Source organism: Mustela nigripes, chromosome 8 (assembly GCF_022355385.1).
Source record: "Mustela nigripes isolate SB6536 chromosome 8, MUSNIG.SB6536, whole genome shotgun sequence".
Classification (NCBI taxonomy): Eukaryota; Metazoa; Chordata; class Mammalia; order Carnivora; family Mustelidae; genus Mustela; species Mustela nigripes.
Genome location: NC_081564.1, coordinates 16,119,617 through 16,145,785, shown reverse-complemented (window position 1 = coordinate 16,145,785; position 26,169 = coordinate 16,119,617). Strand labels below are relative to the sequence as shown.

At 46.9% G+C, this 26,169-nt stretch overlaps 1 protein-coding gene across 1 annotated transcript; it reads right to left on the bottom strand.

Annotated features, from left to right (window-relative positions):
* Positions 1-860: 860 nt before the first annotated feature.
* On the bottom strand, positions 861-15,158 carry MLEC (malectin). The gene is made up of 5 exons (XM_059408595.1): positions 14,756-15,158; positions 8,698-8,876; positions 7,760-7,936; positions 7,597-7,654; positions 861-6,422 (listed from the first exon to the last, which is right to left on the bottom strand). Exons 1-5 carry the CDS (start codon positions 14,979-14,981, stop codon positions 6,193-6,195), a joined length of 870 nt encoding a protein of 289 aa, XP_059264578.1. The 5' UTR covers positions 14,982-15,158; the 3' UTR covers positions 861-6,192.
* Between the last annotated feature and the right edge of the window lie 11,011 nt (positions 15,159-26,169).

Below are 26,169 nucleotides of genomic sequence, written 5' to 3'. Positions count from 1 at the left end.
TTGAAGATTAAACAGGCGTTAACATCTGTGTAAGTGCTAGACATTGTGCCCCGTCCATTTCATATCCCATAAGGGATATCTACAATTATCCTTACAGCCTTAGAAAGAACAGAGGCAGAGTTTGAAGCCTGCCTTGACTGTTTACTAACTAGCCTGTGGAAAATTACCTAATTTTTTAAGTTTCATGTTCCTCAGCTGTAAAACGAGGTGGGTAAATTACAGGAAAAACATCCTTTGGTCCTTCTGCCCCTTCCCAATGTATACTCAACACTCAACACTGACAACACACTAGAAAAAGAGCATGCAGTTAGGGTACGTGGGTGGCTCAGTTGGTTAAGTATCTGACTCTTGATGTTGGCTCAGGATATGATCTCAAGGTTGTGAGACTGAACCCTGTGTTGAGCCCACGCCAAGCCTGCTCAAGATTCTCTCCCTCTCCCCCTGTTCACTCCCCACTCCAACCCCAAAGCATACGCTCTCACTCCCTCAAAAAAAAAAAAAAAAAAAAAGAGAGAGAGAGATACTGAGAGAAACCTGTCCCAGGGCTTGACCTGTCCACAGGCTGTCACGGAAGCTGAGGGAAAAATGTGCACTGGGAGGGAGACAGTCATGTCCTGGTGTAGTGGTGAAGTGGAAAACAAAACAACTGTTTATTTTTCCCTGAATGCACTGCTGGCTGAAATGGCCAGGCAGTTTTACAGAACTTCATTCCCTTAACCAAACATCCCGGCTGAAATGGGCAAAAGCCCTTAGACTTGTCACAGGAGAGCCCTTTGCAGCCAAGTGAGCCCCCTTGGTTTCCCCTTTCCCACCCCATCACTTCATCTCTCTGCAATCAAGTTCAAATTCAATCTCAACAGTGTCACTGCAAATTGTTTATTAAAACACAAAGCAATGGACAGTGAAAAACATCCTGATTTTTTTTACTTTTTGGTGGGAGTAGGGTGGGGCATGTAAAGGGTAGGGACATTGGAGAAAGCCCAGAAGGAAAGACAGCTCTATCCACCCCTACTGCTTTCCCGGGCCAGCCAGGTTCAAAGCCCCTCAGTCACATCTCACTGTGCTGCTGCAAATGCATGTTGTGGCTACAGATGAAGGGTTGGTTTGACCTCTGCAGGGAGAAGATGGGAATCTAGGAGCTACCAGGGCTACTAAGAACTTGACACTATTCTCCAGTACTTGGTACAGAATAGAGCAGCCAGGCCCGATCTGGAGGGGCGGGATGGGTTTCCTGACAAGTCAGGTTAGGTCAGTAATCGTTGAAGAGGCTGCTCTGAGCTCAGAATGGGCAGCTGGTCCTAGTGCGTGAGAACATAGAAGGAAAATCCAAGGAGGGGACTGATCCAGGGTCAAATTTCTTTTCATTCCCTGGATCATGACACACCAGGGAAGAGAAGAGTCAAAAATGCCTCATTCCTGGTTTGCCGTGAAGATCTCCCTGCCAATTCTCCCCTCCCACCTGGCAACTCAGCTCTCCTTTCCTGACAGTTGTCCTTTAAAAGGACGGAAAGCACACTTCAGTTTGTTGTTGTTTTCCCTCATACTGAAATAACGCACTGAAGCTCAAAATAGAGGTGAGAATGAAGTTCGGCTTCTCCTGGTGCTATGTGCCCCCATCTCACAAGCCTGCCTGGATGTTTGAGGTGCCAGGGCCCTCCCTGCCAACTAGAACAGGACTACTGTTTCCCCGGCTACCAGCACAATCCTGGCTCCTTGTTTTTATACTCCTGGGGGGCAGGGGGGTGAGGGGGGGTGGACTGTCCCAAGAGATCCATTCTGCTCTTTTCCTGCCAACCCAGCCAGTCCCCAAATCATCTGCTCTTATCAAAATGATTTGGCAACCAAAGGCAGGCGAGCCAAAAGGCAGCTGGGGAAGGACAAACTAGATCGGCAGCAAGCCACCCATGTACAAAGAAACCCGCCCTAGCTGGGCAGCTGACCCACTGATGCCAATCTGGTCTCCTAATAAAATGAGGAAATCTAGCCCTCTTGCCCCAGGAGAGGTCTAAATACAGAAAGAGTCCGAGCTCGGACGGATAGGGAAAAATTACTCTGATCTCTCTGAAGCATGAACATTAAGGCTTCTTTGCAATTTTCTTAGAGCTCTCTGAACCCTAATTAGATCTTTCCATAGAAGAGAAGCAGACTTCTTCTAAGAGTTCTGAACACATCCCAGGTGTTTGATTCTGCTTCTGCACTACCACTTAGCCTTACCCCAGGCTCCTTCCCTAGGGCCACAGCAGGAGGAGGCCCAAAGCATCTCCTCCTTCCCTCTTTTTGAACAGGAGCATCTGTTAGTCTCTCACTTTGGAAAGCTCACCTGCTCTCCTAGGTCCTTTGGAGAGACATGGAGGACAATATTACATGTTGCCACTTGATGCCATTAAGGCTCCTCGAGGCAAGAAGACACTTGAATTAGGTCAGAGCCAGCCAGCAAAGGGTAAGCGGGGAGGGATGGGGAAGCAGCCCCACAGCAGGGACTGTAAGACCCCTGCCCAGACCTGAATCTAGAGGGAATGCCCACTCTGGCTCAGAGCAGGAGAGGAAAAGGCACTGTGCTGACCGGGGTGGGTCCTGCCCCAATCTCCAGGGAGGGTAGAGAACTTGTGGACTCTTTCCCTGGACTTCCCAAGGTGAGCCAATTTCTAGACAAAGGAGTCTATCTGCTAGGAAAGGGAAAATACTGCTGTTGTTTTCTGGAGTTCAACTGAGATTCTAGAAGCCATGGCCAGGCCTTCTCAGGAGAAAGCAGAGGCAGGATAAGAAGGAAGAGAAATTCCTTAAAACAGAAGCTTCTCCAAAAAGATAAAGAAGTCAAAACACAATTCTGAAACTGGATTAAACAGTTTCCAGGCACAGAAAGGGGGAGGTAAACTTAAACTTCACCTTATCTCTTCAAAGCTTAATTGACCTCTAATGCGATCCCCCAATTTCAGGCCAGTATCTCTTACGCAAACAGCGGGGAAAAAGAGAACAAGGTCACACTCTCAAAACCAGCCAGTGGCCCTGCAGGCCCTATGGCCCCCCTGGGAGTCTGACACTGCTGACACTTGAAGATAACCATCTTTCAAGTCACCAGAATTCAAGATATCCACTGAGCAGCTTCTCCTCCATAGCGGAGACTTTATGGGAAAATGGATCTGGTTTAGAGGACATGTGTCCCACAGATTATTTCCTGGCACAACGTTTCAGCCAGCATGAGTAAAACCCAAAATGGCCAGCTGGCCCCTGACCCAAATCAGAACTAGGCTCACACTCTCAGCCCATCCCCAGAAGACATCTTTGTGTAGTCCACCCAGAAACTGAACCGAAAAAGGAGCTTCATCTTGGCCATCTGCTCTTGGCTTTGGCCAGCTGGGGTCCGGGAAATCTAAAAACCTAGGAGAGCATGGATCCAGGAGAATAGCCCAGATCTCCCTTTCTCCAGGCTTAAGTGGCATCCCTCATCACCTCCCCGACCCTAGATAGACTCCCTACAGCATAGCCGCCTGGTCCTAGCACTAGCTCAAAATATAGGCAGGGGAACAAACAGTGCAAAAAGCAAATGATGAACAGAGTAATTTGTGACACACACAATACAAAAATAAAAATAAAGAGTGCCCCACCCCACCCCTTTAACCTAAACTTCATGTACCTATATCATCTTGGAGGAGCCAAAAACAAAAACAAAAACAAAAACAAAAACAAAAAAAAAGCTTTCAAGTTCAGCATCATGGGCCAGTTGTGACTGGCCCTGGGCAGCTCTGTTAGCTGGGTGGGCTTGGCTCCAGGGGACTCTACCCCAGCCCCCACCATACTTCTTCCTGTTTCCTCACTTCTCCTTTCGTTTTTGTGAGCCATAGAGAGATGTTCCTTCCTTTCGGACACAAGTAGAGGAAAATGCCCATCCCTGTCCCTGAGCTCAGGGGAAAGGAGTGGGCTTGGAAACAGGGGTGGGCTTGGAAGCAAAGCTGCTTGGCTTACAGTACCATTAGGAAATGGCCCCAGGAGCCAGAGTTTCCTTCTGAGACTCTGAGTCACTGAAGGAATGGGATGAGGTGAGGAGGCGGGACCCCTCCTTCCTCAGAGACCCAGGCAAACTAACAAACAAGGCAAAATGGAGGCAGCCCGCCCTCCTTCCCCAGCTCGTCTACTCCACTGGCAGTGGCCTACAGCTGTGGGGAGTTCTGATGGAAGAGAAACTGATGCCACTGTCGGGAGCCCAATTAATCGTCAGGATGTCCACTGCCCCAGGCAGGGTGTCCCCAGGACCAAGGCCACAGACGTCATCCTTTAAAGCAGGGAGCTTTGTGAAGCACTCCAGAAGCGTTCCCTTAGCACAGCCTCAGGCCATAGCCATCCAGATGCCTGACTCAATACCCTACTGCTGAGGCCTAAGTCACAGCTAAAATAAAGGGCTCCAACTCTAAGGACTAAATGCTGGCCCAGAGTAACTCATCAAGAGTCAAAACCCAGAACATGAGCCCAAAGGCTACTTAATTTGTCACATGACGAATAGTTCAAATATATGGAGCTCTTTAAAAACACTGAAGAAAACAAGAAAGACAAAATTAAACACATTCTAAAGCGATGAGCCTTGTCTTGAGATTCTATGCTGCTCGAGCCCAAGCAGAAGCTAATCCTGCTGCCTTCCATTCACAGAATTCCTTGTAGCTTGGCTGGGTGCTCCCTCATTGCTGCCTAACTGGGAAAAGGGTAACAGCGACCAGAAAGGAAGGGAACAGGGAAGCTTCATTTCCTGCAGAAGTTTTTCCAGAGAATTTAAGACAGATGCTTAGATGCTAAGGTTGGCTTCAAAGCTGCCAGGACTATGGTGGACTATGGGCAGAACTTCAGCCCCGTCACACCAAGAACCCAAATGTAACTTGGATAGGGAGATGAAAGGGCACAGGGGTATACTATTAAGATCAGTGAGAGGCGCCCCTGGGCCATATACAGACAATCGGTCTAGTTCTGTGGGACAGCCCTGGGCATGAATCAAAACTGGTTGACTTGTGCCAGAGACACAAGATGGGAATAAATGTACATCAGGTACTAGACACTCTAAACAGTGGTCAGTCACTTAGTAGGGTTCAAGTCTCTGAGGTGGCTCTTAAGTTATGCTAACGTAAGCCTTTTCTAATCCAGAGGCCAGAAAAGACTTTTAAGGTCAAGTGTTCTGTTGCTGCAGGCTGGAAAGCATCCCTGTCCCCTGGCAGCAAGACCCTACAGAGGGGCCAGTAAAAGAACTGCTGGGTCAGGTCCTCCTGGCTGCTGGCTCAGAGATCCAGGGAGGGAGGTACCAACAAGGTGAGACGGTAGAGGATAAGACATTCAAGCAAAGGGAACCTCAGATCCCCATGTCTCCTTCCCTTCTTGGCATTAACTTAGCGGGATGACTGAGAGAGATTTCAAATGAGCCAGATTAAGGGGGTGAAAAATGAGAGGAAATCAAGTCCCCAACAGGCACTGAAATCAAAATGATTTGTTGTGGTAACAAGTCAGAGGCAACTTGAGGACCTGACATAAACTAATCGTCTTGGATACCAGACAGTCCTCTAACTGGCACATGTCAGGGAGACAGGCAATGACAAAGCGCAAACACTGAAGGTGGAACCATCATTGGGCTGAAACCAGAAAGGCTTCCAAGTAAGGGAGTATCTACTTTTCTTTCTTGTTTTCTTTAATCCCCCTCTGTTTTCATCTTTATCATACAAATTATACACCTTCACACGTACACAAAGCACACACACTTTCAATCCCAGGACATCTGAAAACTTATCTAGACATCACTTCAGAACATACCCAACTCCCAGTGCTGGTCTTCTCAGGTAATAAGATGACATTTCCCTGCTGTTAATTTCTAATCTAAAAAAAAAAAAGGAACCGTGTTTGCTCTGGGTTCAGAGTCCTTTCCACTAGGTGTGCAGACTAGGATCCTTGAACGTGTAGGATCCACTTTACCCTAAGTACCCTGGAGAGGAAAGAGACGGCTGGGGCCAGCCACAAAGAGAGCACAAGGACTGAAGCAGGGCTGGGACCAGTGGTGGATGAGGGCTGCTCTCTACCCACTCTGCCTCTTTTTTTCTCCTTTAATTTTTGTATGTGTTTTTGTTTGTTTTGTTAATCACTGTGAAAAAATACAGAAACCAAAACCAGTATGTTTGGTTTCTTTCCCTCACCCCTCCACCCAGTTCAGGATGGTATTTGTTCTCACAACCGGCAGAGGCAGAAAAGGGTTGGAATGAAGACTCCGAAGGCCACCAGGATGGGAAACATGAGGCTGCTGTTGTCTGAGGCATAGGGGTTGGGCGTGCGGGGGCCTGACTGCACCCGGTTCTTATTGGTCTGTCTTTTGAGATTAGACCCTTCATCGTATTCTTCTTCTTCCTCTTCCTCCTCTTTCTTCTCCAGTCCTGGATGAGGCTGCAGCTTTGGTACATCTGACACAAGAAAACAGACACCTGTTAGGTAAGACCCACAGCATTTAAGTGAGACCCTTAAGAGCCATAAATGAGCCACAATAAAGAGATGATGTGACCTAAGCGGGGTCCACAGGAAAAAAGAGAAGTAGCAGAAATAGCTGCTGGCCTAGAGAGAATAGCAGATTGCTGCAAACAGTACTCTTCTTTAGATTTAACTAAAGCACAGTAAAAGCCCTATGCCCGGGGAGGCTCGCTATCTCCCCTTCCTGTCCTATATTTTCAGAACCACGGGAGAATCAGACTGAACAGAGACAATGACCCGACACCCAAAACTTAACCTTTTCAAATCCCTCCTGCAGCCTCCACAATCCCACATTCCCTTTCTGATCCACCCAGCAACTGAGGAAAGGCTGAGCCACAAAGCCTTGGGTTGTCAGCACACACTACCCCTCTGCTCTGCCTCCTCCTCAGGGACTCAAGCTACAAATCTGTCTTTGTGGCAGGACATCTGCCTAGATGTCAGAATGCCGCATCTGGGGACACATCAAGACAACAGGATGAGCTCCCTGGTGCATTCAGGAAGAGCTGGGAAAACGTACAGAGGCGGAATGGAGGAGAAAAGTCACTAAGACACAAGCTTTCCCTGCAAAAAACCAGCCTGAGAAGCTGGCGGGCAGGATCATCACAACGCTGAGAAAGCGATACACCCTAAGGCTTGGTCCCAAGGACCAGGAGACATTGGTAATTGAACTCCTGTCTAGTGCAGCCCAGCAATTCTGGACTCTCAGAGCATACCAAGACGCAAAAGGACACCTCCTTTTCCCTTTTTGCCCCCCAGGAAATAGAGGTCAAAGAAAGAGACTAAGGACAAGTTTTAGGCAATTCCAAAAGACTACAAGGGTCAGTGCACGCTAATAGGTACCATTATTAGGCCAAATTTACAGTGAAGTTAAAGGAATTTGTCCAAAACCAAAGACCTGATTAAGTGGGAACAGCAAAATTTAAACAACAGAGCTTACTCCAAAGCTTATGGCCAGCACCACACTGCACTTCATCCCCATCCAAACTCCCCACAGTTTGGCTTTAAGTGTTCTCTCAAGAGTGATCAGCTAAATTATTTCCCCAAGGGTTTCCTCAACTATATCCTTCACCCCAAGGGAAAAAGAAGGTTAAAGGTTAAAATGCCACTTACCATCCACTGTCCCAGCCATGATGTAGAGTGCACAAACTTTCGGATTATCATAGTACCCCTAGGAAACGGGAAACTATGGTCAGCACCACAAGGCAATAAACATTCCCCTGCACCCATTCCTTTTAAACATTTACTCCGCTGGAGGGCAGAGGGAAGACATTACCTTAACAAACTCGATGTAAAGTTTCCCTGTGAAGGTGGACACCTCCCCTTGGACACTCAGCTTCCCCTTTCTGATGCTCATAGGGATGATTTCATCATGAGCTGTGCTGTGCCCAACACGATCAAAGATATCCAAGTCCTTCACCACGACATGGCCATTCAATCGCACATCAAATACCTCCCATGATTAAAAAAAAAGAGAGACAATGTCAAAACCATTAGCTTCATACCCCTTTAGCAGCTGGACATCATATACCTGCCCGGGCTTCAAGTTCAGAAATAATTTTTTAAATGACAGGGCTGGACACAGTCAAGGGTACAGATTTCTTTACATGAGCTAAATCAAAGCCATGTTCTTTCACTGTCCAGATCTCATACTGGCCTTAGGGAACAAAGAATATAAAAAAAAGCTCGACATGAACAGAAGGAAATTCACAAGAAGAGACAGGAAAAAAATTAGGCTAAAATCAAGAAGGCGCTAACAATCGAGAAGGACAATCGGGATCGGTTAATTGCCAAAAATAGGGGGCGCCTGGGTGGCTCAGTGGGTTAAAGCCTCTGCTTTCAGCTCAGGTCATGATCCCAGGGTCCTGGGATCGAGCCCTGCATCGGGCTCTCTGCTCAGCAGGGAGCCTGCTTCCCCCTCTCTCTCTGCCTGCCTCTCTGCCTACTTGTGATCTCTGTCTGTCAAATAAATAAATAAAATCTTAAAAAAAAAAAAATTGCCAAAAATAGTAAGATTCTGGCATTGCCTCTGTCACCAACCCCCAGGGCAGATGCAGCCTTGTGAGCTATGGGACATTGCTTCTCTAGGGGCAGAAGGAATCCAGCTTTTCCTCAAAGCTCACCTGTTCCTCCCTTCTGGGGAGGCTCTTACATTCTCTGGCCCATAGCAGGGGACTATCCAAGAGTGGCAATGTCCCACTGACCAGGCCTCACCTTCTGCTGGGACTGTGCAAAGTAGACCTCAGCAAATTTCAACACCAGCACGTAGTCCCCCTCTTCTTTAACGGGCACTTCATAGCCAAAAGTCTCCTCATTGTACCGCTCTGTTTGATACAGGATCTGGTCCTCTGGGTTGGAACGCAGGATTGGCAGTTTCATACCATAGTCAGAGGCTGGGGACAAAAAACAAAGAGAGACCACATCAGAGGCAAGGCACACAAAAAGAGCAGAGACCCCAGAACTGCCATTCCCAGGGCAATGCTAGTAACCCTCCCAGGGTAAAGGACTACCCCTTCTCTGCCTAGCTCTAAAGAGACCGGACACAAAGGCAAGAATCAGAGAGCCACTACCAAGGAAGAATAAAGTGAAAGAAACCAAACACTAATAATCCCAAAAGCTCCCTAACCCTCAGAGCAGAACTTTTAAAAAACCTATTAAAATGACTTTCCTCAACTGCACAGAGTGACAGGAAAACTACAGGCGATAGCTACAGCTCCTGACTCCCTGAAAACAGGAGCTTCAGAGAAACCTCATAAAACAGGGGGGATGGCCAAGAACTCTGCAAGACGATTAAGTTCAAAAAATGTTTTGTTTTTTTTTTTCAATTCAGAGAAGCGCAAGAGTCTAAAACAGTTTATGTTAGGAAAGTCATTTCTGCATTGTTTTTACTGTAAGTAAAAGGTTAGCCGCTTTTTATAATTTTCATTCACAGAGTTCCAAAGCTGGTAAAGAAAAACATGCTCATAAAAAGAAGGGTGTGAGGGCGCCTGGGTGGCTCAGTGGGTTAAGCCGCTGCCTTCGGCTCAGGTCATGATCTCAGGGTCCTGGGATCGAGTCCCGCATCGGGCTCTCTGCTCAGCAGGGAGCCTGCTTCCCTCTCTCTCTCTCTGCCTGCCTCTCTGTCTACTTGTAATCTCTGTCTGTCAAATAAACAAATAAAATCTTTAAAAAAAAAAAAAAAAAAAAGAAGGGTGTGATGTTAATTTCCTTTACGTGTAAGTACCTAACTTCTCACAAACTCAAAAATACTCAATGTCACCTATTCTCTCTTGCACATTCCTCCAGTTAAACCTTTGGTTTAAGTTAAAAGTTTTGAAGGAAAAAAGTTCCTATTGTGTCCCCAGCACCTAACAAGGTGGCTTGCACATAAGCAGGAACCAGTATGATTTGCTGAACGAACAAACAACAACAAAGGAGGTACCTGTGGACCAGTGAAGCCACGCTATTCTCAGCACAGGGCTAGAGCCAGCCTAGCAAGAAAAAAATCTGCCAAGTTCCAATGGCACCTTTGGCCTACGATGCCGAAGTCCTTGGGGAGCCACCTTTCCCATTTCACAGACTGACAAGGCTTATTGCAGGGTAAAAGTAAAAAAAACGCCTGGGTGGCGCAGCTGGTAGAGCATGCAGCTCTAGATCTCAGAGTCATGAATATTCAAGCCCCATTTTGGGGATAGAGTTTACACTAAAAAAAAAAAAAAAAAAAGGTAAAAAGTTACATACCCTGGGTCAGTCTCCTGCCCCGTAACAAAGTAGACTGGGGTCTTTCCTCAAACATAAGACACCAACCATACTCCAGCCCCAGAGATGAACAGTTATGCTTCCTCCTTCCAAAAGTAGCTTCTCTGATTCCTTTATCATGTAAGCACAATGAGGCTTTCCAGTGCTCCATAAATCTACTTTCCAACTACAGACTTTGCAGTGATTTTGGTACAGGCTCAGTCTCTCCTCCAGCCTGGAATTAAGATTTCAAGACCACCTTCCAGTCTCACACAGGGACTCTGAAGACATTTGGCACCTAGATCCTTTGGGAGATGTCCACGAGCAGTCATCCCTGGAGCTTTATTTTCTGAACCACCAAAACTCCAAGGGGATCTTTTATCTCCAAGGGAGGTAAAAGAGTAACTAAAAGAGCCAGTGACTAAGGTCAAGCCCTCAAAAAAATAAACATAACTGTTAGTTCCTGTAAGTGAACAGTTAGCCATGACATCAGATGGACCTGATGAGACAATGCAACAGGAAACTCCTTGCACTTTTGTCTTCAGACTTTTTCCTTCTTACTTCTTCTCAAGAAATCAAAGAAGGGTGCTAAGAAGCACTACAAAGGATGCACTGCCAACATGCCTCAGCTCTTTCCCAGGCTCAAACCACAAGGGCACAAACCCATAAAGATTAAAAAACTGCTATTTCTCTTCCACTTGAGTTCTAAGAATTTCCTTCTTCCATGAGAACCATGATTTCTACAAATTTGAACATTAACCAGATTTGTTTTTTAGATACACACAAAATGTTGTGCATGTGTGGGGAATCTTTTTTTTTCCTGCCGAGTGGAAAAAGTGAAAAACTGACAGTAATGTAATCTGTAACAGCCTTAGTCTCACAACTAAGAAAACTCAGCCATGTGAGTAAAAACTACTTAACAATCATGGAATTAGCTTTAAATATTTTCCCTTTAAAACCCAAGTCGCTTTCCCAGGAGATCTGCCACATGTAAAGTTGCATTTGCCTAAGTCCCAAGAGACACAGCGGCAAAAAGGACATTTTTCTTTCTTCCTTAGACTTTATGTATTCACAGCTAGACAGATTTCTCTAAAATACAGTGAAGTGTACATAATCACCATACTGCTGAAACTGGCCCAATAGAATTCAGCCAGTTAACCAGAAAGGAAGGAGGCCAAAGGGCCTACATTTTGTCTGCTCCTGCTTAGTTCAGGACAATGGAGGAGCCAGGCTGCTTGAAAAATTCAGCCTGTTTTCCTGTAAGACAGGCCTGGATCTGAATTCTGGCTCTGCCGCCTATGATGTGATCTGGAACAGAATTATTTTCTCCAGGTCTTTTATCACCTGTAAAATGGGGCATACCACCGATCTGAATTCTCTACCTATGAAATTCTGCTACTTGGAGGGCACTGCAGATGAAGCCTGCCTCTTAGGTGACAGTATAGGGAGAGAATTCTAAACAAATCCCAAGCCTTGAGCAAATCAGAAGGAGCAGTGACTCTCTCATCCACTTTTAAGTTCCATTCTCCCCAAAGCCAGATCCCTCCCCAGCCAAAAGGAAGGTTGCCCAGCAAAGGGTCTTCCTTAGGCTTGCTGAATTAGTAATCTGTTGGGCTCATGCTCTAAGCCACCCTTTTACTCCTCTGGAACTATGATGTCCCCTAGCTGTAACTTCATGTAAAAGGTCATCAAGCACAGAAAGGAGACACTTTAACCCAAAGGACAGTTTTCAGATGGGGGCCACTGACTTCTAAAACAATGGTAAGTTATACTAAAAAAAGAAAACAAAGCCCACAGAGGTAAATCATGTTTTTCAAGGTCATACAAATGACCAGCAGGTATCTTTCTATGAAGAGGAAACAGCCTCTCCTAAAACCAAGCCAAGTTCTATGCTCTCAGGCCAAATAATGAAGTCTTTTCCTCCTCACTCAGGAGGAACCCAGAATGAGCAAGTTGAAAAGAACCTAGAACGTTCAGCATGCCAAAAAACCCAAGTTGAGCACTGCCGAAGCATAGTGGTACTCCCATCTGGTGAAGCACACAAGTTGAAAAAGCCTTTCCCAGGCTATAAGTATCTCCGATGAGCACTAGCTATCCTCAAGGCAGAATGAAATTGAATAAATATTATGGAGTGTCTATGAAAGCAAAAGCCACTAGGTGCCCTAGGCCACTCACAGTTACAAGAATGCTGAACTACAAAGACACTACAGAGAAACACCAAGTTCAAAAGCAGGCCAAACCCTTATCTGGATTAACTTGGCAACAAATACCTGAACTCAGTCAACATAAAATGAACTTTCTTCAGCACACTAGAAGCAATACCACAGGCATGTGGTAAAGGAAATAAAACAGCAGTTCCTCCTGCAACCAGTGTAAAAAGCCGCATGAAGCAAGGGTCTCCAAGAACGTGGCACACCCCTCCTAACCAGTGCCAGAGAAGGGAAGGCAGAGTGAACAGCTACCCTTCCTTGGTGGTGCCAACTCCTTAGCACAGAAACAAATTAGAGAGCTGCCTCCTGAGAGTGAAAGCTGAATCACATTTCAGGCCCAGATCTAAGGCCACCAAAAATTACTCTCAGGAACCCAGTAAGCACAACCTTGCAATAGGCTGGTCCAAGCTGCAGCTGACGACGAGCCTCTACTCCTTGTCTATCCTTTCCTACTGCTACAATTCACAGTCCACGTTTGCCATACTCTGATGGAGTGGAGCAAGGGACCTCTCTGTTTATAGAGTGCCCCAAAGGCCGGGGTCCAAGATAGGGCTCCGGTACACATGGGCTTGGATAGGTCTCGTGTTATTTTACCTGCTACAATAAACTCCAAAGACTGCAACCATGAACCAATAACCTCAAGAATGTAGAGCCTAGCCTCACTGAATGCTGACCAGCAACAGCACATCCCCCTTCCCACCCCCAAAATCACCTACACCAGCAAATTAAAACCAGGATTTCCGAATAAGAGAAGCTGGGAACTAAACCTGTATTCTCAGCTTTTTCCTCCACACAATAAACCTAACAGGATAATGTAACCTACGTGAAGCCTGGTATCTGTTAAGTGAAAGAAACCATCTGCACGCTGTCCTCACCACTGCTATCTCAAGAGGCAAAGTCCACAAACGGTCTCGAGTTTCCTCAAGGGCTCCTTCCTCCCTGCCCACACCCATGAAGAAAGAGGAAGGGTCCAGGATGGAGATAGTAATGACCTCCTGCTTCTGTGAAGTCTGGCTTTGGCTGCTGTTACAGCTTGCTAAAGATTGGAGCCCTGACTCAGCTGAACCCAGGCTACTGAGACCTACATGCCAGGGCTAACTAAATTCCAAGACAAACATAGAACTTCAGAAAACAGCCCTGTGTCCCAACACTCTCACATGTATGGAAGCAATAAACTCACTAATAGAACAAACTCCAGGACACTGCAATTATCTTGGAAGAACGAAGTTAAACCCTTTCCTAAAAGCAAGAGCCAAATCTGGGCATCGTGGAAAGAATGAGAGAAAGTCTGTCTCTTGGTTTTCTGGAGATGGCGTACTGCCAATCTGGCAGCCTCTGAACCCAGCATACAACATAAATCTCCTTCCAACACACGAAGCAAGGAGCTTCCCTCTTAAACTGTTGTCCAATCCCATTTACAGAAGATACAGAGTCTAGGGCAGATTTTTTCCCAAAGTCTGGTCTGGGGATGACCAACATCAAAAGCTCCTGGTGCAGAAACGTGGGTTTAATCTATCAGGCCCAGAATTTGCATTTTTAACCAGCTCCGCCGGCTATTCTTACACTAGCTTTGAGAACTGCGCAGCTCTCTAAAAACTGCTGTTGCTCCTCAGTTGAGTCAAAATCATTTTTCCCATATACTGAAATCCTACCTTTCAAAGCCGCTCAGGACAGGATCTACACACTGTGGGACACAATACTCAAGATCTTACACTGGCGGACTGGTTGACACACTTAATCAGCCTCACGTGCAGGATGGCTTCAATATAAACCACCCTCTGAGGGGCCTCAACTTCCACCTTTAAGCACACAGATTCCCAGCTCTAAAGGGGAGGGGGGCGCGGAGGAGACTACAATCAAACTCTCCTGGCCCATCCTCTTCGAAGATTCCTTTCTAGGCTAAGGACCAAGCCCCGCTCCTGCAGAAGGGGTAAGGAAAGTGGCTGGTTTCTGGGATGGCAGGAATCTACCAGGAACCGTCTTGATAGGAGAGCAAAACCATCCCAGCCTGGGACTCCGATAACCGACAACCCGTGAGGCCTCGAGGTAGCAGAAGGCCGCCCTCGACTTTACTTTCCCAGATCGGGTGGAAGTGAGGGGTTAAGAAAATGCAGGATGTGAGGTCCAAATATAACTTCTCGCCAACTCTGCCTCAATCGTTCTTCGCAGCTTCGAGTCAGCGCCAGGCTCTGAGCTCAGACCGGGTCCCTGAGCAAACTGCAGAGAGACTTGGCTCCAGAGACGTGGCCCCAGGGTCGAGGAAGGAGCTCAGGGCCCGCAGCCCTCAGCCGGCTGCGCCCAGCACGGCAGGCCCTGATCCCACGGCTCGGCTGAGGGGCTCTCACCTCGGCCCACCCGGCCTTCCAAAGGGTCCTTGCGGAAGTGGATCCCGTGCACGTCCACATGCGCCTCGCCGCCCGCGTTGACGGCCCAAATGACGCTCTCGGGGAGCCCGGCCCCTGCCGAGCCGACCACACCGAGCCCCGGCCCCGGGAGCGCCGGCAGCAGCAGCAGCAGTAGCAGTCGCAGGAGCGCCACGGCGGCTCCTTCAACCGCCCGGGCCCCCAGCATGGCGGCCACCACAGCGAGGGCAGCCTCCGCCGACCCTCGTCCTCAGCCGGCCGCCAGGCCGCCCCGACTCAGAAAGACAGCGCCACGAGCCGCTCTGCCTCAGCCGCCGGGGACATGTCGCTCTCAGGCCTCCTTCTCAGCCACGGGTGCCGCCTCCCACCTCAGGAACAACCTACCCCGTCGCCCAGCCCCCGGCCACGATCCTGCAGCCAATCAGCGCCCGACCCTCATTAATTACCCATCACCCCGCCGGGAAACGCCCGTCCATTGGCTGCCAGGCGAGGGGAAGGGCGTGGCTACTCCCAGGCGCCGGCCCAACCATCAGGCTCGAGAGAGAGCGCGCGCAGAGGTTGGGAGTTCGGTTGAAGCGGCGGTTCAATGCGGAAGTGGCGGGGTGCAGCGCCCAGGCGGCCCCGGAATCCCGCAGCTGAATAGGAAAGGTGGCCTAGGAGGGAAGGTTTAGAGTAGGGCGCACTGACACGTCGCCAACACTTCCGGTGCTCCAGATCTTGGGACCGAATGGGCTCCGGAGGGGGCGTTGCCGACTTTTCCGCCCCCTCTTCCTTTCTCAGGGAGAGGAATGAACATAAGCTCTAGTAGGAGTAGCAGTGGACACTCTTCCGACCTGAGGCAGAAAACCCATCCTCCCTAGAGAGAGAGGCCACAAGCACAGGTCTTCAGGGCACAGGTCCCACGAGGACAACACCCTGCCCCCACCCCTTAGCGGGCTCAGGGCCGGTGGTAGCGTCCAGGAGGCCGTCCAATCAGAAGGCTCCAACGCAGCGGAAATGCGTGGCCTTGTGGGGGAGGGGCTCTCCAGGCTACCAGTGTATCCATGGCGACAGCCTCGTGCCCGCCCCAGCGACTCAGGGGCGGGATCGGGGCTTCCCCCGCCTTGCTGTTGGGAGTCTTGCGCGGTGCCCAGTCCGGAGATGTATGCTCCACCGGAGCTCCTTCTCTGCTCTTTGGCAGTTCACCCAGCACTTTGCTGCATTGGCGATCCCTGCACTGTGGTTGCTGTCCGAACTCCCCCCTTTTCAGACAGAGAAAGCGAGGCCCAGAGAGGGTCGCAGCGCTGGCCAAACGGTCACACCACAAGTTTAGGGCACAGCCAGGGCAAATTCTGCAAACACTTTTCGCGATCCTACTACTATGCTTGGCAGATTTAACAGATAAAATACAGGAAGTGCAGTTCAGTTTGAATTTTAGATGAACAAGCAGGACATAAAATAATTCGTATTTTGTTTAAAATCCAAATTTAACTGGGATTTTTGCATTTTCTGGGACAGCCTTACCTACTACGTGCCAGGCAATGAGTTTTGTGCGGCAGCGCACAAAACACACCCATGGTCCTGAGTGAGAATTGCAGACTTTGAACCACCCACTGCTCAATTATTTAGTTAGAACAAAAAGGAACAAAATGCGATATCAAAATGGAGAGTATCAGTGAGGGATTTAAGTGCCCCATAATTCCTTCCCCAGCCCCTAGGGTCAGATCCTACAGGAGTAACTTTTGGAGTATCCCTTCTTGGTTCCACTTCCCCCCTGTATCCAGCAAGGATCTGGACTGGGTTCCTGGCACAGACATGTTTCACTCCTCAAGGCACCTCTGGAGTCCTGTACTAGGATGTCTTATCCTACTCCCCATTCTCAAAACTCTTTGGGGGAACCTGATAAGTCAGTACTTGACTAGCCCTCAGAGCAGGGTATGGCATTAATGGGGATCACAGGTACAAAGAGGTGATGGGGGCTTCCTCCCTCCCAGGCAGTTGACCTGCAGAGCCCATGTTCTAGCCACATACTACCTCCAGGAGCTCATGTTTATTTTATTCTTAAGCCAGCCTCGTCCAGGAGAAACTATCACAAAAATGGATTAAATCTTTGGGGATGCTTCAAAAGACCTAACCTTGGGCCTCCTCTTTGTTCCCCAGATCCTTGGTCACCCCACAAGATGAATAAGATACTTAGCTAATCCTCGGTTGGGCTCCTCAGATTCCATTCCTGGCTGGGTTACCTGTGGACAGAGGAGCCTGGCCCAGTTTTTTGAGACTCAGTAGCTGATGGATTATACTACCTCTTTAGTAAAACACAAGTTCAGAGACCCAGAGGCATGATAAGCATGGAATCTGAGTTAGATGGCCTGGGTTCCAAGCCCTGCTCCACCATTTACTCACTGTGTAGCCTTGGGCAAGTGAAATACACCTGAGTTTTAGTTTGCTCAAGGCAAAAGTAGTTAGTTCCTACTTTGAAGGTCAATCTGAGGCTTATAGAAGGTAATGAAACCCTTTGACCAAGCAAGTTCACTCCATTTCACCCAAAAAATGAAAACATGTGTCCACAGAAAAACTTGTATACGAATGTTCATAGCAGCAAAAGTGGAAGCAACCCAAGAGCCCATCAACTGATGAATGGATAAACAAAATGTGGTCTACCTATACAATAAATTATTGTTGAACCAGAAAAAGTAATGAAATACTAATATACTTACAACATGGGTGAACCTTGAAAACATTACACTGAATGAAAGAAGCTAAACATAAAAGGCCACAAACTGTATTACTGAACTTATATAAAATGTTCAGAATAGGTAGATCTATAGAGACAGAATTTACCTAAAGTTATTTTAATAATTTACTTGAAGTACCCTCTCAGGATGGAGAACTTGCCCTCCATGGAGGGACAGGAACTGAGATTTTGGAGTCAGACAGAACTGAGTTCAGTTCCTTTCTCAGTGGCTTCCCAACTAAATCTGTTACTCCTTTTCTCTGTAATCACCTCTCTTCTAAAATGCTTATAAGATAATCTACCTAACAGTTGTTGTAAGGATTAACAATATTTTAACTCTGAATTATCTGAAAAAGAAATAAAGAAATCAATTCTATTTGCAACAGCATCAAAAACAATAATGGAGCACCTGGGTGGCTCAGTCAGTTAAGCATCCGACTCTTAGTTTCAGCTCAGGTCATAATCTCAGGGTTCTGAGATACAGCCCTGCCTCTGGTCCTATGCTCAGGGGAAGTCTGCTTAGGATTCTTTCCCTCCGTCTCCCTCTGCTCCTCCCCCTTGTGCACACACATTCTCTCTTTCTCTCTCAAATAAATCAGTCTTGGGGGGGGGGGGATGAAATACTTGGGGATAAACTTAACTAAGTGAAAGATCTCTGAAAACTATTAAGACATCAGTGAAAGAAATTGAAGAAGACACAAATAAATGGAAAGATATTCCATGTTCATGGATTGGAAGAACTAACATTGTTAAAATGTCAATACTACCAAAGCCATCTTTTTCAACCAGTTCAATCCCTGTGAAAATTCCAACGGCATTTTTGTACAGAAGTAGAAAAAGCACTCCTAAAATCACAAAATATCCCAAATAGCCAAAGAAATCTTGAGAAAGAAGAATAAAACAGGAAGCATCACAATTCCTGATTTCAAGCTATCCTATAAAGCTATAGTCATTGAAAAAAAAAAATTGGTGTCCATCAATCAATTCCCACTAAAATTGGAAAAATACAAAAAATTTTGGGGGTGCCTGGGTGGCTCAGTGGGTTGAGGCCTCTGCCTTCGGCTCAGGTCATGATCCCAGCCAGGGTCCTGGGATCGAGCCCCACATCGGGCTCTCTGCTCAGCGGGGAACCTGCTTCCTCCTCTCTCTCTGCCTGCCTCTCTGCCTCCTTGTGATCTCTGTCAAATGAATAAATAAAATCTTTAAAAAAAAAGAAAAAAGAAAAATACAAAAAATTTTTGTAGACTTTTTTAATTTGTGGAAGAAAAACACACTTTTTGTGGAAAATTTAGACAACTCGGAAGGGAATTTTAAAAAGATAAAATTCATTATAATTCACCAAAAATGGGGTAAAGCCTGTGAACCCGGGCCCTGATAGACATTTTCTGTATAACCATTAGTTCCCACCCACTTATTCTCACAACCACCAAAAGAAGTTGGGAAAATAATGTCCAGCATTTTGCAGATGCAAAGCTAAATTTCAGAAGGGTTAGGTGACTTGCCCACACAGTGAGGGCCAAAATCTGTTTTTTTTTTGTTGTTGTTGTTTCTCATCTAGTACTAAGCCTCTGAACCAGGCTACCTCTCAGATATCACTTGGTGCAAATCACAGCTCTGCCATTAAATACTGTGTGACTTCGGGTAAATTAATTCACCTCTTTGAGCCTCAGTTTCCTCATCTGTGAAATGGATAGAATAATTGTACATAGCTTGTATAATTATGAAAACTAAGAAGACATGTTTTAAACAAGAAAAACAAAAGGGACATGCTTTACAAGCTAGCTTGGTGGGCCCCGGAAGTCCATAGTTAAATGCTCAATAAATATTAGTCATGGGTGTTTGGGGGCATATAGCCCTGGATTTGAAGCCTAGCTCTACTGTTTTAAAGTTCTGTGGCCTCAGGAAAGTCATTTCTCCTCTCGGGCATTGGTTGCCTCATCTGTACAATGGAAATAATTAGAAGAAGCACCATACTAGGGTGATAGGACCTCTTAACAGAATGCCTGGCCCATAGTAGGTCCTCAGTGCACAGTAGCTATTAATTACATTAGAAGGAATAATTATAACATATAATACTGGCAACTGAATAAATAGAAAAGGTCTTGGCTAAAAAGTTGGGAAAACCCCTCCCACACACAGGAGAGGGGAAAAACCAAAGGGAACCAGAGTTCAAAGTAGAAAATGGAGCAGCTGCTGGTAAGCCCCCAGAGGCAGTTTCACCTTGACCCACAAAACCGAAAAGAAGTGTGTCTTCCTGAACAGATAAGGATCAGAAGAACAAAGCATGCTATTAATTAAGTCTTGCCTATTTTAAGTTTATGGAATATTCTTTCCCTTCAAGATAAGCTCACAATTAAAGTTCAAAAGGTAAACACAGAAAGGGGGTGGAGGCTAGTCGTGCCTTCTGCTCAGCACCCACTGCCAACCCTTGGATTCAGAAGTGGGTGGTCTGGTCCCAAAGCCAAGTTTCCTTACCCAGGGCCTCTAGCCATCAGACAGCAGGGGAACCAGATCTACCCAGAGAGCCTGGGAATCAATCCCTGGTGTCTCCTGGCCCTGGCTCCCAGCAAGCAACTAGAATTGAACTTCAGGGGAGGGAGAATGGACTCGGCTTTTCCTCACTTCCCCCAGGAGGATATGAGTCATGGGGAAGAAGCCAGGCAGGACTGGAGTTGCCTAGGATGTGGACAGAAAAAGCAAGCACCTTCCCATCTGGGTGGCCTTGGGCAAGTCACTTCCCTCCTGCATCTGGGTTCCCTCACCTATAAATGAGGTGATAACAACCTTCAGCCTCCTAAGGTTGGAATGAGCATTATAGAAAGTAAAATTCGAGAGAGTGACTTCCATGGACATCGGAAGTGCTCCACATAACCTAAATGTTATAATCTCCCAAATTCTTTTTTTTTTTTAATTTTTTTTTTTTAAGATTATTTATTTATTTATTTGCCAGTGATAGAGGGAGAGAGATCGAGCAAGCACAGGCAGACAGAGAGGCAGGCAGAGGCAGAGGGAGAAGCAGGCTCCCTGCCGAGCAAGGAGCCCGATGTGGGACTCCATCCCAAGACGCTGGGATCATGACCTGAGCCGAAGGCAGCCGCTTAACCAACTGAGCCACCCAGGCGTCCCTCCCAAATTCTTTTTATTGTGTTGAGGACACAATTTATGGAGCCAGGAACATCAGGGAGTATTTCCTGTCTACTCTAGGTGTGAGCTTGGCAAGTCACATCCCCTCCTTGAACCTTAGTCCCCTCATCTGTAAAACGAGGTGATTGTAAAGATGGAGTGAATTGATGAATTTAAAAAAAAAGCTTAACCTATATCCAGCAATACCACATAAATAAATAAAGCCCTGCTTTTTCCTTTCTGTTCTCTCCCCCAGAGCTGGGCAAATTAGGGAGGCGATAAGAAATATGATAGCCAGTGCTCACACATTGGCTTGTAAGCAGCTAGTTTAATTGTCAGCAATCCCTTTATATCAGAACTTTCTATCATGATGGAAATGTACTACATTTGCCCCATCTAGAACAGTAGCCACTAGCAACCTATGGCTACGGAACATCTGAAAAGTGGTTGGTTTATGTGCAGTACTAAATTTTTTTTAAGGGAATTTTTTTTTAAGGATTTTATTTATTTATCAGAGAGAGAGAGGGAGAGCGAGCGAGCACAGGCAGACAGAATGGCAGGCAGAGGCAGAGGGAGAAGCAGGCTCCCTGCTGAGCAAGGAGCCCGATGTGGGACTCGATCCCAGGACACTGGGACCATGACCCGAGCCGAAGGCAGCTGCTTAACCAACTGAGCCACCCAGGCGTCCCTAAGGGAATTTTTTTTTAAAAGATTGTATTTATTTATTTGACAGACAGAGATCACAAGTAGGCACAAGAGAGGCAGGTGGCGGGGGGCAGGGGGGGAGCAGACTCCCTGCTGAGCAGAGAGCCTGATTCGATCCCAGGACCTTGGGGATCATGACCTGAGCTGAAGGCAGAGGCTTTAACCCACTGAGCCATCCAGGTGCCCCTAATTAATTTAAATTTAAATAGCCACATGTAGCTAGTGACTACCATGCTGGACAGTACAGTTTGGATTGTAAGCTCCATGAAACCAGTCACTAAATCTGTCTTTTTGTCTTTCTATCCCAAACACCCAACAGAGGACCTGGCACATAGTATACGCTCAGTGTATATTTGCTGACTGAAAGAATTACCAGAAATGCACACACACACACACACACACACACACACACACACACACAATGGAATATTATGCAGCCATCAAAAAACCCTCAAATCTTGCCATTTGCAGTGACATGGATAAAACTAGAAGATATTATGCTAAATGAAATAAGTCAATTAGAGAAAGACAATTATCATATGATCTCACTGATATGAGGAATTTGAGAAACAAGACAGAGGATCATAGGGGAAGGGAGAGAAAATTGAAACAAGATAAGACCAGAGAGGGAGACAAACCATAAGCGTCTCTTAATCTCAGGGAATAGACTGAGGGTTGCTGGAGAGGAGAAGGGTGGGAGGGATGGGGTGGCTGGGTGATGGACATGGGGTTAGGCTATGTGCTATGGTGAGTGCTGTGAATTGTGTAAGACGGATGAATCACAGCCCTGTGCCCTTGAAAAAATACATTATATGTTAATTAATTAAAAAAAAAAATTACCAGAAGCAGGAACTGACCAAAAAACATTCCAAGATTTGTTTCCTTCTTTCTGCGGTTTCCAAGACTTACCTGTAAAATGGGGATAATAGGAGTTTCTCTCTCCTAGAGTTATAATGAGAATTCACAAGTTAATATTTGTAAAGGGCTTGCTAGAACGTCAGCAACAGAGCTGGTGTTGTACAAGTGTTTATTAATTAAAATAAAACCCAGGGACGCCTGGGTGGCTCAGTGGGTTAAGCCGCTGCCTTCGGCTCAGGTCATGATTCCGGGGTCCTGGGATCGAGTCCCACATCGGGCTCTCTGCTCAGCAGGGGGCCTGCTTCCCTTCCTCTCTCTCTGCCTGCCTCTCTGCCTACTTGTGATTTCCCTCTGTCAAATAAATAAATAAACCCATCTAGGGGTGCCTGAGTGGGCTCAGTCCGTTAAGCCTCCGACTCTTGATTTCGGCTCAGGTCCTGATGTCAGGGTAGTGAAATTGAGCAAGCCCGGAGTCCCAGCTTCGTGCTCAGCGGGTAGTCTGCTCTCCTTCATCCTCTGCCTCTGCCCTCCACACCCCTCCCCCCATCCCAGCTCATGTTCTCTCTCTCCCTCTCTCAAATAAATAAATCTTAAAAAAAAAAATCTAGCCCAAGTGAATTTGTCTTTTACAGAATGTATCCATTATATTTAAATGTGGTCGCAAATGAAAGAAACTTTCCAAGGGATAATGGCTTAAAAGACACCTTTTTTTTCCTCTGGTAAAGGGCTCTGGAGGGGGTCTCCTAAAAGTTGTCAGGGACTCAGCCTCCTTCTATATTGGTGTTGCACTGACTCCACCTCAGTATTGGCTTCTTCCTCATGGTCCAAGATGGCTGCTCAGGCTCCAAGCTTCGAGGCCACATTCCAGCTACCTTGGAGGAAGAAAGGCAAAGGAACCCACGTCTTCCTTTTAAGGACACTTCCTGGAAACTGCACACACTTCTATCCCATCAACCAGAATGTGGGCACAGGCCACAACAAGCTGCAAAGAAGGCTGGGAAATGTAGTCTTGATCCTGAACATCACAAAAATTGAGAGTTTTATTACTAAGGAAGATGTAGAGAACAATGTTGATGGACACCCAGCAGCATCCCCCCAGAATTTGAGTTTCACCCTAGGATTTGGTTTTCAATGGCTGTTTTCAGAAGCCTCTGTAGCTACTAATGTACATGTGTATGGGACTCTTCGACCCACATTGGGCTTTCATGCCTGCTACCTGATCTGACCACTAAAACCCTTCCAGGCAAACATGTTGTTATTGTTGCTATGGTTATTATTTGGAACAGATGAGAAAATGGAAGCCTCACCAACTAGCTCCAGGTCCCAGAGATTGTACAAGATAGGTCAAGGACAAGAATCTAGGTCTGTCCAGCTCCCAATCCTTGGTCTGCTTCCCATTCTACAACACATGCCTTCATAACTTCACTGCCCCCCACAGCACAGAAAATGACCCCAAAAGACCCGACACTGGAGTAGATCAAGACCTGAGGTCGGGAAAATCACCGAGGATGGGGTCTGGAGCCCTTCCTGCATCTGAGGGCAACAGTGACAAATGCCGCCCTCTGGACCCCACGCTTACATCCATCTGACAAGTATTTACTGGGCATGCAGTACGCACCTGGCCAAGCGTAAGGGGTTCAGGAGACCCAGTGAAGAATGGGTCAGATAAGATCGGGCACATTCGTCCCTCACACACCAGTCTGGGAAAACAGGTGATAGAGGAGCAAACAAATATATTTATTTATATATTCATGGATTTTGTCCATTTATTCAATAAATAATTGCTTAAATATCTCCTTGACTGGAGGTACTGCAGTGAACAAGGCACAAGTGGTCTCTGCCAGGACAGAGCATCCTTTCTCATGAAGGGTAAGGGGGTGTCACACAATAAGCAGAAAACAAAAAATGTGTTGTAATAAAATAAACATAATATGTCAGGCCATGAATTTCATCTCTCTCTAAATAGTATAAATGGGATATAGCCATGGCTTCCTACCTTCCTTCAATAGGGAAGTCAAGGAGATATTGAAGCACAGTTCTCCCTTCACCCAAACGAGAAGGACCCAGCTATTGGAAGAAGTGCAGGGAAAAGCATTCTAGGCAGAAAGAACAGCATGTGTGAGGGTCTTGAGCCAGGCCCACCACTGAACATTGTACAGGGATTGTCTCTTTACCACCACCCCACCAGGCACATGCAATTATTATTGTTAATAATAGATAATGAGGCTCAGAGAGGAAGACAGACTACTTGAAAACATACAACTCTTTTTTTTTTTTAAAGATTTTTATTTATTTATTTGACAGCACAAGCAGGCAGAGAGGCAGGCAGGGAGAGAAGGAGGGGAAGCCCACTGAGCAGAGAGCCTGAGCCCAAGACCGTGAGATCATGACCTGAGCTAAAAGCAAAGGCTTAACCCACTGAGCCACCCAGGCATCCTGAAAACATACAACTCTTAACTCCCTTACATGGTAAAGCTGGGTTGCAAACCCAGGTTCACGTTACCACTGAAGCCCATGCCTCCGTCATGAGACTCAGCTCCTCTGAACTCTCTCTAAGAAAGACGGGCATTAGAGGAGCATGGGAGCAGGTGGCAAGCAGCTCCAGAGGGGGTGAAGAGATATTCTGGTTCTGCAGCCTCGGCCACAGGCACAGCCAACACCATCAAGGCCACTTGGCAGGACCACACTGTGCGGACAGTCACTCCCTGGTCATAGAGCCAGATCCCCAGTTTAAGCTGATTATCTCGTCACTGTCCACAAAGAGGCTCTGCCACAGCAGTTACAGAATACCATAGCTGGCTCTCTTTCCCCCTTTCCTTGAGAGAGAATCATGGAAGCATGAGGACATATGGGAGAGATGGGTAGGGAAATGGGGAATAACAACACAATAATAGCAAAAACTTTTATAATGCTTCTGGTGCTAGGTACTGTCCCAAGCGCTTCCTTTATGCTAACTTGCTTAATCTTAGAAACGAACCTCTAACACCATTTTACAGGTAAGGAAACTGAGGCCCAGAGGGTCTTACCACTTACCTAAGATGACACAGCTGATAAACGGCAGCGCAGGGATTTGAACCCAGGCGGCTGACTCTGGAACTCACACTTCCTTTAGCCTTTTTATTACAAAAGAAGACAAACAGAAAAACACACAGAACAAATGAATAACCTTGTGAATTCTTATAAGGCAAACACCCTTGTAAGCAGCAACACGGATCGAGAACTAGAACTTTGCCAGAAAGCCCGGAAGCCCATCTGTGCTCCCCTCCCAGGCACAGTCCCTCCCGGCCCCTCTCTAAAGTCAACCGTAATTGGGATCTTTATAGGAAGGTTTGTTGTTCTTTTGTTGTTTGGGTTTTTTAAGGAAGAATTCCCTGTGTTTCTCTACAGTTTTCTCGCCTGAGTGTATATCCCTAGCCACTGGTGGTTAGTCAGCCCCATCTTTTAATTTGGTACCTTTTAAGTCTCTTTCAATCTACATGTTCTCCCTGCATCCCTCTCTTTTTCTTGTAATTTATTTATGGCTGTGGAGTTTCCCAGCCTGGATTTTGCTGGTGGAATACTCACGGTACAACTCAGCATGTTACTCTGTCCTCTGAGTTTTCTGCCAACTGCCCGCTGGATCTAGAGGCATGCCAGACTCAGGTTCTATCCTTTCTGGCAAGGGGGGAGGCGGGGCAGGGCATGTATTCTTCCATCAGGGGCATGGAATGTCTCTTTTCCTCCGTCTTTGATCAGAGCCCATGCTATTAACCGCATTGCTATAGAGATGCTTCCCGGGTGTCCTCAGCTGCTCCGTGATTTACTCCACCCCCTGGACATATCTGTCTCCAAAAGCGAGCCTTTTATAGGCACCACTGATTCTGCTGCCATGGGGCTGGCTGACACTTGAAAGCAGCCCTTCAGAGGTCCCACCTGAGCTTCTCCACACTCCAGGGGCTGTGCTGGATGGGTCCCTGCCTCCCAGATGAGCGTCATCTCTGTCTGCTCCTCCCTCCAG

Coding starts and splice junctions, on each gene's coding strand:
- MLEC (XM_059408595.1), bottom strand. CDS start 14,981: ATGCTGGGGGCCCGGGCGGTTGAAGGAGCCGCCGTGGCGCTCCTGCGA. Junction 8,877..14,755: donor GGAAGGCCGGGTGGGCCGAG/GTGAGAGCCCCT, acceptor TTTTGTCCCCAG/CCTCTGACTATGGTATGAAA. Junction 6,423..7,596: donor CATGGCTGGGACAGTGGATG/GTAAGTGGCATT, acceptor TTCTTGTGTCAG/ATGTACCAAAGCTGCAGCCT.